Source organism: Tiliqua scincoides, chromosome 2 (assembly GCF_035046505.1).
Source record: "Tiliqua scincoides isolate rTilSci1 chromosome 2, rTilSci1.hap2, whole genome shotgun sequence".
Taxonomy (NCBI): Eukaryota; Metazoa; Chordata; class Lepidosauria; order Squamata; family Scincidae; genus Tiliqua; species Tiliqua scincoides.
The window spans coordinates 154,996,084-155,011,334 of NC_089822.1; the positions used below are offsets into that span (position 1 = coordinate 154,996,084).

At 44.6% G+C, this 15,251-nt stretch overlaps 1 protein-coding gene across 1 annotated transcript; it reads left to right on the plus strand.

The window, feature by feature from the left end:
* The first annotated feature begins 45 nt into the window (after positions 1-45).
* Positions 46-8,484, plus strand: MRPL27 (mitochondrial ribosomal protein L27). Its single transcript, XM_066618295.1, has 4 exons — positions 46-128; positions 4,921-5,043; positions 6,591-6,658; positions 8,095-8,484. Exons 1-4 carry the CDS (start codon positions 74-76, stop codon positions 8,299-8,301), a joined length of 453 nt encoding a protein of 150 aa, XP_066474392.1. The 5' UTR covers positions 46-73; the 3' UTR covers positions 8,302-8,484.
* The last annotated feature ends 6,767 nt before the right edge of the window (positions 8,485-15,251 follow it).

Sequence of the window (15,251 nt, forward strand, 5' to 3'; positions counted from 1 at the left end):
CCTCGCCTCCCCTCCCCGATCCGGATGCGGAAGCGGAGTGGGCCGGCTTGGAGAGCCGGCGAGGGAAGGTCAAATGGCGGCGCTGCTGTGCAGGCTCTTTCCGTTGGGCGCGGCGGCCCCCGGGCAGCGTGAGTGGCGGTGGCTGGGGAGGGAGGAGGGCTGCGGAGCGTGCTGGGAAGGGAAGGGAAGGGAAGGAAAGGAAGGGAAGGGAAGGGAGCCGCCAGGCGCGCGCACGGGGTGTCCGACAGCCCGGTCCTGCCCGTGCGTGCGCAAGGAGCGCAGCACCGTCGGAGCTGCACCAGGCGCGCCTGCCTGCCTGCCTGCCGGCCGCCTCCTCCTGCTGTTGCCATCCATGGCACGAGCTGTAGAGCTGTCCAGAGCCTCCCCCTTCTGAGTGTGGGAGGCAGGGACGTGCAGTCGGTGGGGAGGCAGGGGAGGCAGAGCCTCCCCGCAGGGGTCCTTCGAAGAGCGCACCCGCAGCCCATGTGCTCCCCTCACACGGTGGCGGCGCTTTGCCAAGGACTCCTGCGGGGAGGCCCTGCCTCCCCACCCACTTCACACCCCCGATGGAACGTATTCCCTGGAAATCATCAAGCAACCCAGAGCACCCACACCACCAAGCTGGCTTCATCAGTTGGCATTCTCTTCTCCCCCAGTGCCACTGGTTCAGGGCGACCAGGAGACCTCTTTTGCCAGGGCACGTCCTCCTGTCCTCGAAAAGAACTTAAATGCCCTCCTTTTCCCTGTGAGCAGGCAGCACAGAGCCTTCTTGGAATTCTTAAGTCATATGTAAATTTATGTGAATTTGCAATATGTAAACATATGTAAATTTAATAAGTAATATAATGTTTAACTTAACCACATGAATCAATATATGAGCGTTTTTAGCTTTTGTCATGCCCTACATTTTTCTTAGATGTCCTCTGATTTTGGGTGCTTGGTTCTCTTTTGTGGTTATGATATCTGGTCAGCCTGCACCGGTGGTACTTGAGGTGGTGTCCAGTGGTAAATGCAGGACACCCCCCCCCCAGGCCTCAGCAACTCCACATGACAAGCAGTGGTGGGAAGCTTGGCTCCACAGGCAGAACTCCAGCCTGTGCTTTTCACACACTCAAGCCCTCCCATCTGTCCTATTAAATGAAACTTAACTGAAGATACACTTAAGCATGTTCAATATACTGTACATAAGAAAATGGTTAAAGGGCACGAACCATTGTATTTGCGCTCAGTATCTTTAGCTCAGTTCAAACTTGCTCAGAACTGAGTCTTTACTAATTACAAAGTATTTACAGTATTTCCAAGGATGTGAGCTTAAGATTCACAATCTTTAACAAACCTGTGGCACTTACAGGTATAATTGTTGAAGTGTAGATTTTTCCATCCTCACAATGGATGTATAAGGGCCTTCTGGGTTCTGCTAATGAATATGAATAGGAGTATGGAAGCATGGAGTAATAGTTATTTAATGCAGAGTATTATAGTGAGATCTTGGATAAGCAAAGATCAAATGTTGGCTCTTTGTGCCAGTGGTATGGTGGTGAAGGTGGCTGTTTCAGAGAATATAAGGAGGTATTTAAAACATGATTGAAAGTTAAAGGTAAGATCAGATTCTGATCCTGGAGATTGAGATGCAAAAATTTGGAGTTTCATGTGTAATAGCTGGAAGTTGATTTAGAGGTGGGAGCTATATAGAAATTTAAATGTTAAGGCATGGCCCCTGGAATGAACAGCAGTGATTGAAAGTGATGATTATATCACCTTAAGGGCAAAGCTCCATGGTTTGAAGAACATCGGTTAAAATTTCTGTGGAAAAGTGTGAGAGAGAATCCAGGTGAAATTCTCTTTGGGACAGGGAATGAACATGACCTTGCCCCTTTCCAGCAGCCCTTTGCATTCTCTCACCATTTCCCAAAGCATGTCCATGACAAGTGGCCCTAAAATCTGATAGTGCATAGAGAAGTGCCAAAACAGCCCCATAGCACCCTTAGCACCATCTCTGTCATTTGTGGGACCCATGCTGTATGCCTGCATGTTTTAGATACAATATGATGTTAGATTTCTGTGTTCTTAATTTATTTGGCAGGGAGAATTTTCTCCTTTTTTCTGATATTGAGTTGGGTGGAAGTGGCAGACAGTATACAGGTCCAACCTTGTTATACATGGATTTGACTCGACATGAATGGGCACTGCAAATGAGAAGGAATGTGCAGATCCCTGAAGAAGGGGAAAAATGATCCCTTTAAAATCGTAGTTTGAAAAAAACTGCTTTTCTTACTGTTGTCAAGAGAGTCATGAAAGTGATCATTCCATTCGTCAGCTGACCCAGGTAAAGGCTAGGGGTGCTTTGCTTTTCTAATTTCTGACAGCTTCTCTACAACAGTTAGAAAAGCTGTTTTTAAATCACAGTTGTAAAGGGGCGCACTTTTTATTTTTTTAATTGCTTTTATTTAACACATTTTATGGTATCAGCAGGGAGTCCCAGAATCAAACTCCTATGGATGTCAAGCCCTTATTACAGAGCTATTCAAACTGGGGCGTCGCGACACCCCAACCTGACAGCCCTGGCCTCTGCCCCCTTAAGGGGCGGGGGCAGAGGGAAGGCAATGACGCGATCCCCAGGATTGCATCAATAAGGGGGGACTGCAGAGACTGGGTTGCTCTCACCAGTCCATGCATAGTCCTTCCAGGTGTGCAGGTAGCCCTGCATGAGCATCTGCAGGGCTCCCCAGCCTTCTAAAAGTAAAAGTGGAGCAATCTTGCTCCACTTCTGCAAAACCAGAAGTGGAGTGTGATCACTCTGCTTTCACTTTTGGAAGGCTAGGGAGCCCTGCAGATGCTCGCACAGGGCTCCCTGCATCCCAGGAAGGCTGTTGCTCCTCCCCTCCCTTGCAAGGACTTACTGCGGTCTTCAAACTCCCTGAGAGTTTGAAAACTGCAGCCTTATTCCATTAGGAGTAATGGAGGAGCAAGTAACCTGGAAGTGGGTCTTTAAATCTATTTTTCTACTGTTTTTTTTATCCACAGATTTTTTTTAAATCCACTAGGGCAGTGGTTCTCAAACTTTGAGGGAGCTTTACTCCCTCAGTAAGTTCTTGCGGGGGAGGGACTAGGGCAGCAACGCGATCCCCAGGATCGCATGTCTAAGGGGGAGCGAGGGGGGTGCTTGTGACTTACTGTGTGAAGACAGGGCTGTAGCAGGCTGTAGGAGGTGTGGGGAGCCCTGCGCAGCCCTCTGCAGCGCTCCCCGAGGCTTGGGACGTTCAGAGAAAGTGGGTGCAAAGCACTTCCATTTTGCAGGAGGTACAAGGGACGACCTGTACCTTCTGGAATTCACTACTGTACATAACAGTAAAAGGCCCAAGAACCCTTTGGGCAATCTAGTCTACCTTAATGCCTTTGCCACATTCTTGCACCCTCTGTAGCAACAGTCTGACCCTTCTTCATGAAACAGGAAGGGAGTTTAAAAGACAATCCAGTACTGTACATCCTGATCTGCTGCATCCCCTTCTTAGGACTTTTGAGCTGGAATTCAGCCCTTTATAATGGATTTGGATTGTGTTCCCACAGGTTGATTCAAAATGTTATTACAAATGTTACTTTCTGTGCCAAGTGAAAGACAAATGGCCCATTCACTCAGGGGTGGGTGTGGGGGGAAACACATACATTGGCAGCATGTAATCCTTTCCTTTACAAATTGGGAAGATAAGGAAGTATGTGTGTATCCAGCTTAAATGTGCTGGAATGGCCACACGTGCATCTGTTGTTACTGTGAGTTCATGAAGGGATGATTCCCAAGGAGGTGAGATAGCGTGGGCACTGGGTAGGCAGGGTCCTGCCTCCCTGATGTGGATTCAGAATGCAGGTATTCACAAATGCATGAATAGGCCATAGCTGTTTTCAGGTGGGTGCCTTATTGCCTTGACCCTGCTGTTTGTAGAGGATATTGTCCCTTTCTCACAGTTCCTGTTTCATGTTAATGTTGCTTTGTAACCGTCCTAATCCTTTAATGTGACTCCCTGTGTATGTGTGGAAAAATAAGATCCAATTAATGCTGGGTTTTAAATTTGCTTAAAAAAATTTAAATTTGTGCTGCATATGTTTTTTAACAATCTGCTACGTGGTGGGCTGAACCAAGAGCTTTAGAAGCAACAATGAAATGGCCACAGATTGTAAGCAAAAGAATGAAATGATGTTCCACAATGCAGAATTCTAAAAGAGTAGCCCTGATCTTGATTTGAAATAACTCTATGCACTTATTTACAATACGTGTTTATATGAGAACCATTTTACAAAATAAAGAACGGTTTGTATTCCAAATATGGGTAAACGTGAACAGTTTTTTAAATAAAAAATATGCAAATAGCTATGTTGGAATGTTAGAAAAGTCCAAATAGTGACAGGAACAGAATACTTGTTATTAGAGCCAGCTAAAAGTCACCAAGTAGTAAGCTAGTTTTTGAGTTTCAGAGAACTCTTCTTCAGACTACATATTAAACAAGAGGGGCAGGGCCTTAAAAAAATATATGTTGCTGATTGAGGACATGGTAGACGATCTGCCTGCAACATGTGAAGTTCTTTCAGCTGGTAATTCAGTATCTCTTTGCAGACTAATGTTGTTAATTTGTGCCTTATGCAAAGGATCTCACCTTGCACCAAAGTGCAGGCCGCTGTTTCTTTGAACAAATGAATGCCAGCAATGATTTTACTCTGTCTCAGGTCACCAGTGAGCGCATGGCTGAGCATGGTGGCCTGCAGCTCATGCTCTTCATTGCTGCACTGTCCTGCTCTCTCTCAACTTTCTAAGACTGTTACAATCCTACCTTCAGTGTTTGGCATGGCAGATTTCTTTCCCATTTGAAATACTTGTCAGTCTTGAATTTTTTCTCTCTCTCTCTCTTTCCCCCCCCCCTTTTGATACAGTTCTGTCTTTTCCCCCCACGAGTGCAGCTGCAGTGAGGTTTGCATCAAAGAAGTCTGGAGGCAGTTCCAAAAACCTGGGAGGTAAAAGTCCTGGGAAACGCTATGGCTTTAAAAAACTGGATGGTAAGTCAGGCTGTTAGGTGATTGCTATTCTGGTAGAAGGTGGAGTGATTTGCAGTGAATCAGCAAGGAGGTTTGACTAGCTTAACAGTTGGGGGTAAGATGGCAGATTATCAGCCTTCATGACTGGCCTTGTAATAATCACTTCTCTCTTAGCCGAAGTGTTTCTCATTTGGAAATCAGGAGTATTAATTTGTTGCATTTGATCAGGTTTCTGGGGGCTCTGCTGGCCAGGGTTTGGGTTCTGTGTTAGAATCCCTGACCTGCAGCAGCTCAGATTTGTTGTATCCAAGTGTGCTGGTGGTTATCCAGTATATGGAGTGCAGTAGGTAATTTCCTCCGCCCCCAGCTCTACATTTTGCCACCAGTGCCCTGTTGTTGGACCTCAGAGGTTGAACTAGAAAGTAAATGAGGGCCTGCAGGCCTGCCTCCTGACCCACCTCCTCAGTAAGTCACTTGCACTTTTTCTACTGTATTCCGGACTTATGTATGTGCTCTTTTTCAAAGGTTGGGTACTGAGTGTCTGTTGTGAGACAGACCAGCAGGTGGCAGCAGCAAGCTAACCAGTTACCTATTTAAGACACTGGTGCTGATTAAAAACTTGGGCCTGTATTAATCTCATCTCTCCTTGGGGTGTAATTCAGGAGCAGTGCAGCAAGAAGAGCCTTGATAAACTAAGTGAAATTGAGTATGCAACTCACCTTGCTTACATTACTCTGTAAAGTGCCATGCACATTGAGGGTGCTCTATCATTCCCTGGAAGAGCAAGCTTACTGGGCTATGAAACAGGATTAACCCGTTCCTCCCTGCCCTATTCAGGTTGGGGGCTGTCTGCCAGATGCATAACTCCCCCCTCCCTCTGACACGTAGTACTACAGTTCAGTCCTGACAATGCTGAAACCCATGCCTTCCCCAAGCTACTTGGCTTTATAATCATTCTTGTCGTCTTCTCCTTCTCACACATACGTCCTCCCAGCCCTCATTGCTTCAGTTGAAAAGAGCAGCTGAGCTTACTACAACTTCTTGCAGGCCCCCAACTTGTGTAAATACTGTAATGCGTTAATGTGCTCAATTGCTGTGTTCTGGATAATCCATGTTGGGTGTGTTCTCTTTTTCCTTTGAGAAATCTGAGGTGCCTGGCCTGCATCAGATTCTGTATTGTGTGAGGGATTAAGAAGTAGTACAAAGAATTAGGTTAGGAAAACCAGAAGGTTAGTCCAAGGTCAGGTCTAGAGCTTGTGAAGAGGTGGAGTACGTGCAAAATGCTTTTCCACTCTGCAGCCGTATATACTGTACCAAGGTCTGCACATCTAAGATCAGGGAAGGACACTGAGAACTTGAGCCCTGGTACTTTCTCTTCAAAAGTCAAGAAATGATTATTTCCTAATGCACAGAATCTTATGTAATTTTATCATGTGCATTTTCATGGGCGAGGGGTGCTGTAGAAGGCTAGCTTTGGCCTTGTGGAGCCATTCCCCTTCAGCATGCATGCACTCAAAGGATGGCTTGCTTTCAGTTTTTGTCCCTAACTTTGTCTAACTCACTTGCAGGGGTATTTGTTCATGCAGGCAACATATTGGCAACACAGCGGGTGATCCGCTGGCATCCAGGAGCTCATGTAAGTTTTTTTGGTTGGATGTTCCAAGAGTTGTTTGCTCCATTATAATCTTGTTCTGCGTTATCCTGAAATGGGCAGTGTTTCATTATCAAACTTCTCTGGGTTGCATCTAAGCATTCATCTCAACTGTTCAGTGCCAGCAGGCTGACTAGCTACAGTTATTATAATAGTTAGGTTACATTGTTGTGGGGCAACAAGAGTATGAGATGCGTCACAGTGCTGTGGATGAATTCATGTCATAAGATTCAGAAGAACCCATTAAACGGAGTTTTGCGAAACATTATTTCCGTAGCATAACTGGCAATATTTTGTGTGTTCTTTTTCATAAAAATAAATTACTGTTTACACAGAGCACAGCCACAGTATACCTAGGCAAAATTATATAATGCCTTCAGTATTAATTCAGGACTGATTAAGCCAAACCCAGATCCCATCAAAGTTCAGATGGTCTTTACCCATCATGTGGTGTCAGTGACCCTGTGATGATGTGATCAAATTGGTTGTCATTATTGCAAACAGGCATTTCATTTTATTCTGAAATTTCATATTCATATTCACTTTGAATATGAGATTTGATTCTCATTTAGTCTGCTAGAAAAGAAAATTTATAATACTTTATTCAGTTCAATAAATGTTGGGTCTGTGACCGTAAATAAAGAATGAATGAATGAGTATTCAGTTCAATATATAATAAATCTAATTCAGTAGATTTGTCATTTAATACTTAGACAAAGGTAGGGAAGATTATTTTCTGCCTAATAGAGCAGCGCTGGTGGAACACAGGTTCCACCGGTGCAGGCTGTTGCAAAGCAGCTGTAAAGCTTTATGTGGCAGTGCAAGCTGCTGGTTTGCCTGTGGACATTGGAAGAAGCAGGTAAGCCCAGCACAGGGGTGTGTGGAGAACGGGACGGGGTAGGAACAAGAAGGAGATGGAGTGAGGGATGGGCAGATTGGGCCCATGAGGGGTGGAATCAGTGGTGCTGGCACGTACTGATTCCCAAGTCCCTTCCCAGGCCTGATTCATCTGCACAGAGCAACATGGATTTGTGCTAGTCGAGTTGTCCCATAGTGGTTGATAGCTGAAAATTCCTGCGGGATGCAGTGGAAGCCGCATGAGCACAGCTTAAGCACCATGCAGGGATTTTGTAGGATTGGGCTGTTAGTGTGAATGACAGACTCTTTACTTAACTCTTTTACAACTGTGTGGCTTTTACATGCTGTCACTGTATGCCATCACTTTCTGCCTGAAGGGTGGTTATGTGGCCTTGCTTCCCATGATCATGACAGCCCTTAGAGGGCTGAGCCTGGAATTTGGGTCTATTGCCTGTGTGCCAAACAGGCCATATGGCTGTCATGTGCCGTTTGCTGCTATGTGGACTTTGATCCAGACATGACCTTTTTCTCTACCTAATGATCATTCTGCTCACTCATGCCAGGTGGGGATGGGCCGGAACAAGTGGCTCTATGCTCTGGAAGATGGGATTGTGCGATACACCAAGGAAGTCTACGTGCCACCTCCTCGCAGCAAAGAAAGCAGGGAGGTGATCTGTCAATTACCCAAAGGAGCTGTGCTGTACAAAACATTTATTAATGTTGTTCCCACTGGAGAGGTTGGGAGTTTCAAGTTGATCAACATGCTCTGAAATTTTTGATGCCCTGCAGGGAAGAGCTCAGATTGATCTGAACCCCGAAAAAGACAATTCTGAAAGGATTTTGTTCAGTTACCTGCTGTTGGGAGCAAGGCAATGCTTGGAATGACCAGAACAACATATACAGTGAGAGATATTCAATCTCTAATGCATTACTAGTAAAATTAATATTGTCAACACTTGTTTCCAAAAGCATAATATCAGTACTACCATTTTCCACATCTGGGGTATAGTTTCAAGGCCATTCATTTGTTCTTGTGGTGTGCGTTACTACCACAATGAGAGCATTAGTGGGAAGGGTTTAGGTTATCAACCCCTGAGTGACTTGGACGTTGTGTTGTTTCAATCACTGTCAGAAGACACCACACATCTGAACATGCTGTAATTTCTCCTTATAATCCTTGTATGAGAATTGGTGCCCTGAAAACACAGGCAGTTGTAATGGCATTATTTGCATCTTCAGTGTAATGTGCAAAAGAAACATTTGCAGTGTTGATGACAGTGATGTGGTAAGTACAGCTGCTTTACAAGCAATTTAGTAGAAGGATCCAGCAAAGTGACATGTCTTGCTGCCACCCATAATGTTAAGGCATTGAGGAGCCCATCTCTGCTATGGATATGATGCTCCATATGCATTCAGATTTCATCAGTGCAACTTCTAAAGCCACCACTCATGAAAAGAAAATCCCCAAACCAAATTTAATGAACAAAGCCAAACAAAGAACCTGAAGCACCACTGTAAATCCTTCACATTCTTCAACTGGGGAGCCCAAATTCTGCAAGTGGAATGCAATTTGCAAATTAGGAGATTTTTCTCCAACAGCTTATTGCATTACAAACTTGATGTGCTATTAGAATGGCCATAGTTTATGTAGACATTCCATTGAGTGGTGGTTGACATGTTGTCATATATCTCATTTGTTGCCTTCAAATTCTACATTAGTGGCCAATATTAGTAGAAAAGTGGTCCTCAAATCCTGCCTATAAATGACAGCACCATCTACTTCTGGCTACTGTAAAAATATGGTAAAACACATACTTCGCATGTAAAATTACCAGGCTCAATTTCTGGCATCTCCTGGCAAGGCAGAGAAAAATCACTGTCTGAAACCCTGTAGAGCTGCTGCCAGCCACTTTCAACAATGTTGAACTACATGGGCCTGTGCCCTACGGTCTGACTTGGCATGAGACAGTTTCCTGCAGTACGGTTTTCTACAGTCCTCTGAGCTCTGGAGCAGCAGAGAAGCCATCTAGGGAGGAGTCCTGATTCTGTGTTATAGCCAGGCTATAGCTACCTTCTTATTCTGATCCATAGGTGCTATAAACCCCTGGGACCCATGTCACAGATTCACCATTTACATTCTAGTGTATCACGAACATACATGTCTAGTCACATCCACCAATTTACCCTTATTGTTTTCAACCAATGCTATCTTTTGGATATTAGCTCTTTAAGTTTTACTTTTTAGACATGAGAGAAATGCGATTGATTGTTGTCCTGCAACTCTAATGAAGTGCCTTGAAAGCCCAAATCTATTTTAAAATTTTCAGCTGATAGGTAGTGGGATGTATGTGTAGTAAGTGCTTCAGTGGACAGGAAGTGCAGCGGATGCTCTTTCACATGCAATAGATGAACAGTGTGTGGCTTTTGTATGAGTGATGGGAGGGGCATAGGTGATCTCTGTTACATCAAATGTACCAAGCTGTCCCAGAGGTGGGTGTTCCTTTTGGGCTGATACAGAATGCTGTTTCCCTGTTAACTGCAGTTAACCAGACTGGGCATGTGTCAACTCTGCAGCCTAGCCCTTCAGTAAACCTTCCCCCACCCTTTTTAATACAGTTGAGTGGCTTGTTAACACTACCATTAACTGCAGTTATGGCTAGACCAGGGGTGTCCAAAGTTTTTGGCTGGAAGGCCACATCATCTCTCTGACACTGTGTTGGGGGCCGGGGGAAAAAAGAATTAATTTACATTTAAAATTTGAATAAATTTGCATAAGTTTACATAAATGAATATATTAAAGATGAACTTATATATAAATGAATGAAGGTCTTGCAGTAGCTCAAGGCCTTGCACAAAGCAAGGCTGGCCTTTCCTTTGCTGCCTCTGCTGCATCACAGACATGAAACAGCAAGCAGTAGAGGGAACCCTCATCCCACAGCTCACGCGAGAAGTCAAACAGTTGCCCTCGTGCTGAGAGCAGTTGCATCGAGCCAGTGCGGGCTCCAACAAATCTCCAGAGGGCCAGAGGCTCATTGGGGACTGGGGGCTCCCTGAGGGCCGCATTGGGAAGCCTCAAGGGCCGCAAGTGGCCCCAGGGCCGGGGTTTGGGCATCCCTGGGCTAGACCCTCAAAATAGAAGTCAAGGCTGCAATCAGATACTAGGTTAAGAGACCCCAGGTAAGTCTTAACTGTAGTCAACAGCAGTGCCAATACTGATTAAGGAGGGGGACATTTGCTGTAGAGATGTAGAGAATGCATTGCCAGGGCTGCCTGTCGGGTTGCTTCTATATATCTAGTGTTGATTCTGTGCTGGTTCTAACAGGAGGAGGCCTGCCTATAGCTCTGAAATTTGAGCTTGTGGACGTTATTATCTCACCAGACTGTGAAATAGTATTTTCAGGTGCCTCGAGAGACTTTGGTGGTCTTACTAAAACCCTCCCCCCCCCCATTTTTGTAACTCACAATGTTCAACCAGACAGGAAGTCCCACATGTTCCCTGCTCAGATTGTTTTAGTATTAAACTATGGCATTAAGAACAACATTTTAAAAGCTTGCTTGTAAAAGACAAACCTCTCCTCCAATAAGAAAAGTCAGATCTGTGTCTGACAAACATGAATGCTGAATAAATGACAATGGGAGTTAATATCAGTGTTGCTGGTCATCACTATCTCCCCACCTGGGGGAGACCGTCTTGTCTCTGCACATAATCCTTTCTCAGCTATATGGCTTGGCAAAATACATTCATTTTGTCACTCAAAGCCCCATTCCCTGATCCATGTAGGTTGTTCTCAGATGACCCAAAAATACATAATACATTCTGCTCTTGACACTTAATACTTTGAAGGTTTGGCAGCTCCTGGAGCCTCACAGAGGTAATTTTTTTTTAAATAAAGCAGCTGCCTGTGCTTCCTCCAAGGATTCTCTTTGGCTAGGAAGCCTTGCTGTGTCCCTAAAGTGACAAGGGAATCTTCCCCTTGGCTTTATAATATATATTGTTGAATCCACACCCTTGCTTTGTCCCAAGGAGACACACTCATTTCAGTAGTGTTTCTATGTGGCTTATAGATTCCTAGGGCAAAAAAAGGTACTGTTAAAGTCACTAAATCCAGTTCTTTAGATGGCCAAATTCCCTAAATTAGTCCATTCCTGCTGGAAGTCTTTCCAGCATCTGATACTGGGTACTGCAAAATATAGAGACCATAGTTTCCCAGATAATTTGTTCTCTTGCCCAGATATCCTTAGGCTTAGTTCCAGAGGGAAGGAGGGGATCAAGATCATCCCATGTGCAAATCTCAGTGCTGGTCAGAGGACTCGGCTGGCTTTGTGAAGTTCTGGAAAGTTTCATTCAGCTGCTGTTGAGCAAAAGGGCGTGGCGAAATGCACCATGGCAAAGAAACTCCTGTTGAAAATCTGCCAGTGTCACAGAGAGGTTGGAGGGTTTCCATTCAGTCTATACTGATGTATTTCTTTGAGGCTGGTACGTGGGCGAACTTTGGAGCATGTCTGGCAAACTTTGTCTGGTGGACAGCTCTGAAACCGCCCCAATTCCTGGCAGGGTTGCAGGATATCTCAAGGCTTGCTCATAGGGTGGTGGTAACTGTTGAAGAAAAAGAAGGAACCCATTATGCTTCCTCAAAAATGAACCTTACATGATCATGCCCTTCCTTGCCCTAGACAAACATTTGAGGGTCAGGGCTGTAGCTCAGTGGCGGAACCCCTGCTTTGCATGCAGAAGGCCCCAGGTTCAGTCTGGCATCTCCAGGTATGACCGGGAATGACCTCCGCCTGAAAGCCTAGAGATCCACTGCCAGTCAGTACAGATAATGCTTCGGGAGCAATGGTCTGATTCAATAACGGCAGCTGCATACATTCACATAGGTTCTGGCTTGATTGAGCATGAGGTGGGAATTAGGATAACACCATCACCTAACACACCAGACACCTTGAAGAAGGATTTGATTAATGCTTCTACCGGTATATTGTGTACAGTACATTTACTCTGATAGTGTTTACAAAAAGGTTGTGAAGACCAGAATTTAAAAAGTTAATGAATAAAAATGTATCTTAGGATCTTTTACTATATTTTTAATAAATTAGAGACTGTACAGTTCTTAAGTAACAATTACTGGTAGGTTATTTTTCAGTATCTGGCCTCTAGTAAAAATCAGACAAATTATAATCAGATACCCCCCTAAGTTTAACCCCCGACTTATCTGAGGGTGATAGAAAATTCCATGATTTCTCCAAACTTGCCCTCAACTTATCTGTGGGATCAACTTCTGCTCAAGTGTCTGCGACAGCTAGAGAGACAAGACAAGACAAGACTTGCTTGTCTGAGCCAGGCTATGTAAGAATGTCCAGTGTTATCCATCTTCCTGGGGTCAAAATTCCTTTCTGGGACTTTCATTAAGGAATCCTTTCATTGCCTGTCCTATCCTAGGGGCTTGTATAGCTTATCTTCCCATGCCTATCAACACCTGAGCACTGAAATGAATCTCATCACTCAAGCACTCTCACATCTTTTAGTCATTTTCCAGGCTTTTGAAGCTATGGAAAATAAATCTCAGACTTGGGTACAATGTCAGATATGTGATGTGAGTACAAGAATCCGAAGCCCAAAGCTGCTAAGTTAGAATATTCACTTGAACATGTGCTCCTGCTTATCTACTCTGGGCTTTCCCTTATCTAGACCATGGGTTGTTATGAGGACTTTGCTTATCTGCAAAGTCCACGTTAAGAGTGCAATCTAAACGTAATGTTGTGCTAGAGTGCTGACAGCAGTTATTCCTTGATCTACTAATTGCTAATCAATTGCTAGTATATCAAGGAATTGTATATTGTACAATCCAATTGTAAGTGGATTGTCCATTCAGCAAAATTATCTATGTTTCACTACTTAACTCTTTTCACTATAAATGTGAACCTGTTTGATAGAAGTATGCTTCATTCAAACAGTTTAAACTGGGGCTGTAGTTTTTTAGGAACTGAAGATGGTTTGATAAGAAGCACTTTCCCACAGGGATCACTGCTCTCCTTTTGTCACCACTGGTCAAACAGGTTTGGCTGATTTTTGAAGCACTACAAAGCCTTTGAACAGAGGCAACAGGAGGATCAGTGCATAGAAGCAATGATGCCTTCATCATACTGCCTTCAATTCTCTGAGAAACAGAAAAAAAACATGCACACACATACACCAATAATCTTCCGCCTATTTCTTATGGTTTCCCATGAAGAACAGTGAGGGATGCAGCTTGAGGAAATTCCCTAGTCCAGATTCGTAGTCCCTTCACAGAACTATAGTTCCCAGGATTAGGAGCTATGACAGTGGCACCGACTCAAAACTGGTTCAAATTAGAATTGTAGACAGGTCCTTACTGTGTGATCCTAACCATGTTATTTGAAAGCAAGTTCATGTGTTTAGAATGAGGGCTTGGTGTACTTCACCATTTTTAGCTAGGGTGCAAATCAAACTGGGTCCAATCACAACACTTTATTCATTCCATTTGGCAGGGATGATGACTGTGGGTCTGGACAGGAAATGCCAAATCATTATCACTGTTTTGTTGCACATCCTCTCAACTTGGATCAGCAGTCCCCAATGAAGTAAACAGAGTGGTGGATTCAGGGAAGCAATACATGAAGACTCCATGCTCTGCAATGTGTGACAGGCCAGAAGCTCAACTATAGAACTCCAGCGTTGTATGCAGAAAGTTCCAGGTGATTCCATCCCTGGCATCTCCAACTGAAAGGTTCCCAAGCATCAGGACTGGGTATGATCGCTGATCCCTCTGAGCTGCTGCCAATCATTGTACACAACACTGAACTAGTTTTATTCATGGTCCAACTCAACATGAAGCAGCTACATATGATCAGTGCAGGGACGTGCGGTGGGTGGGGAGGCAGGTGAGGCAGAGTCTCTCCACTGGAGTCCTTCAAAAAGCGCCACTGCTGTGTGAGGCACCCAAGCACCCACAACTGTGTGGAGCCTCACCTGCCTCCCCGTTGACCACATGTCCCTGGTTCAATGTGGGACTTTTTGGCTTCCTTCCAAGTAAGCATGCTTTGGATTGAAACAATATGCTGCAAGAGGGATGAGCAGAGCAAAAGAGGACTGAAATCCTTCAGATCTCAAATACACTAGTATGTGTTACAAGATCTTAATCTTAGTAAGTTGATAGTCTATGAGGGTTGCTGCCCTGTCGTAACTCCTCTCTTGGAACTGAAACAAGAGCGACAGAGGCCATATATCAATTGGTTGCCCATTAAAATGTTTCACTTGTGCCCCATCATGCACTTCCCATGTTAGCTGGCCCATTGGCATATGGAAATTGCACACCAGGGGTATGGCAGGGTGCATGCCAAACATGTACACAGGCAAGCACTGTGTTCACAGCTGCCATCACGTCTGTTTTGGCTCCTTGTGGAAGACAGAAACACTACCTCTCAAAAGATACAGGATGAATCATTAACTAGAAGGAATATAAACAAGTGGCTTGGCAAAAGAATCTCTTGGAACTCTGTGTTCCTTCCTTAGAGATAAAAAAGCCACTGCAAAGAGAGAGCAGAGTCCTGCGATATCATAAGAAGCAATGCTAAGGCAAGCTCTGTAAATGCACACTCCAGTGAGGACAATCCTGGCCCTCCAGATGGTGTTTCTGACCTCCAAAGGGCCTTGCTGCAGGCTACTCACCTCTGGAGAGACCTCTGCCCACAAACCAAA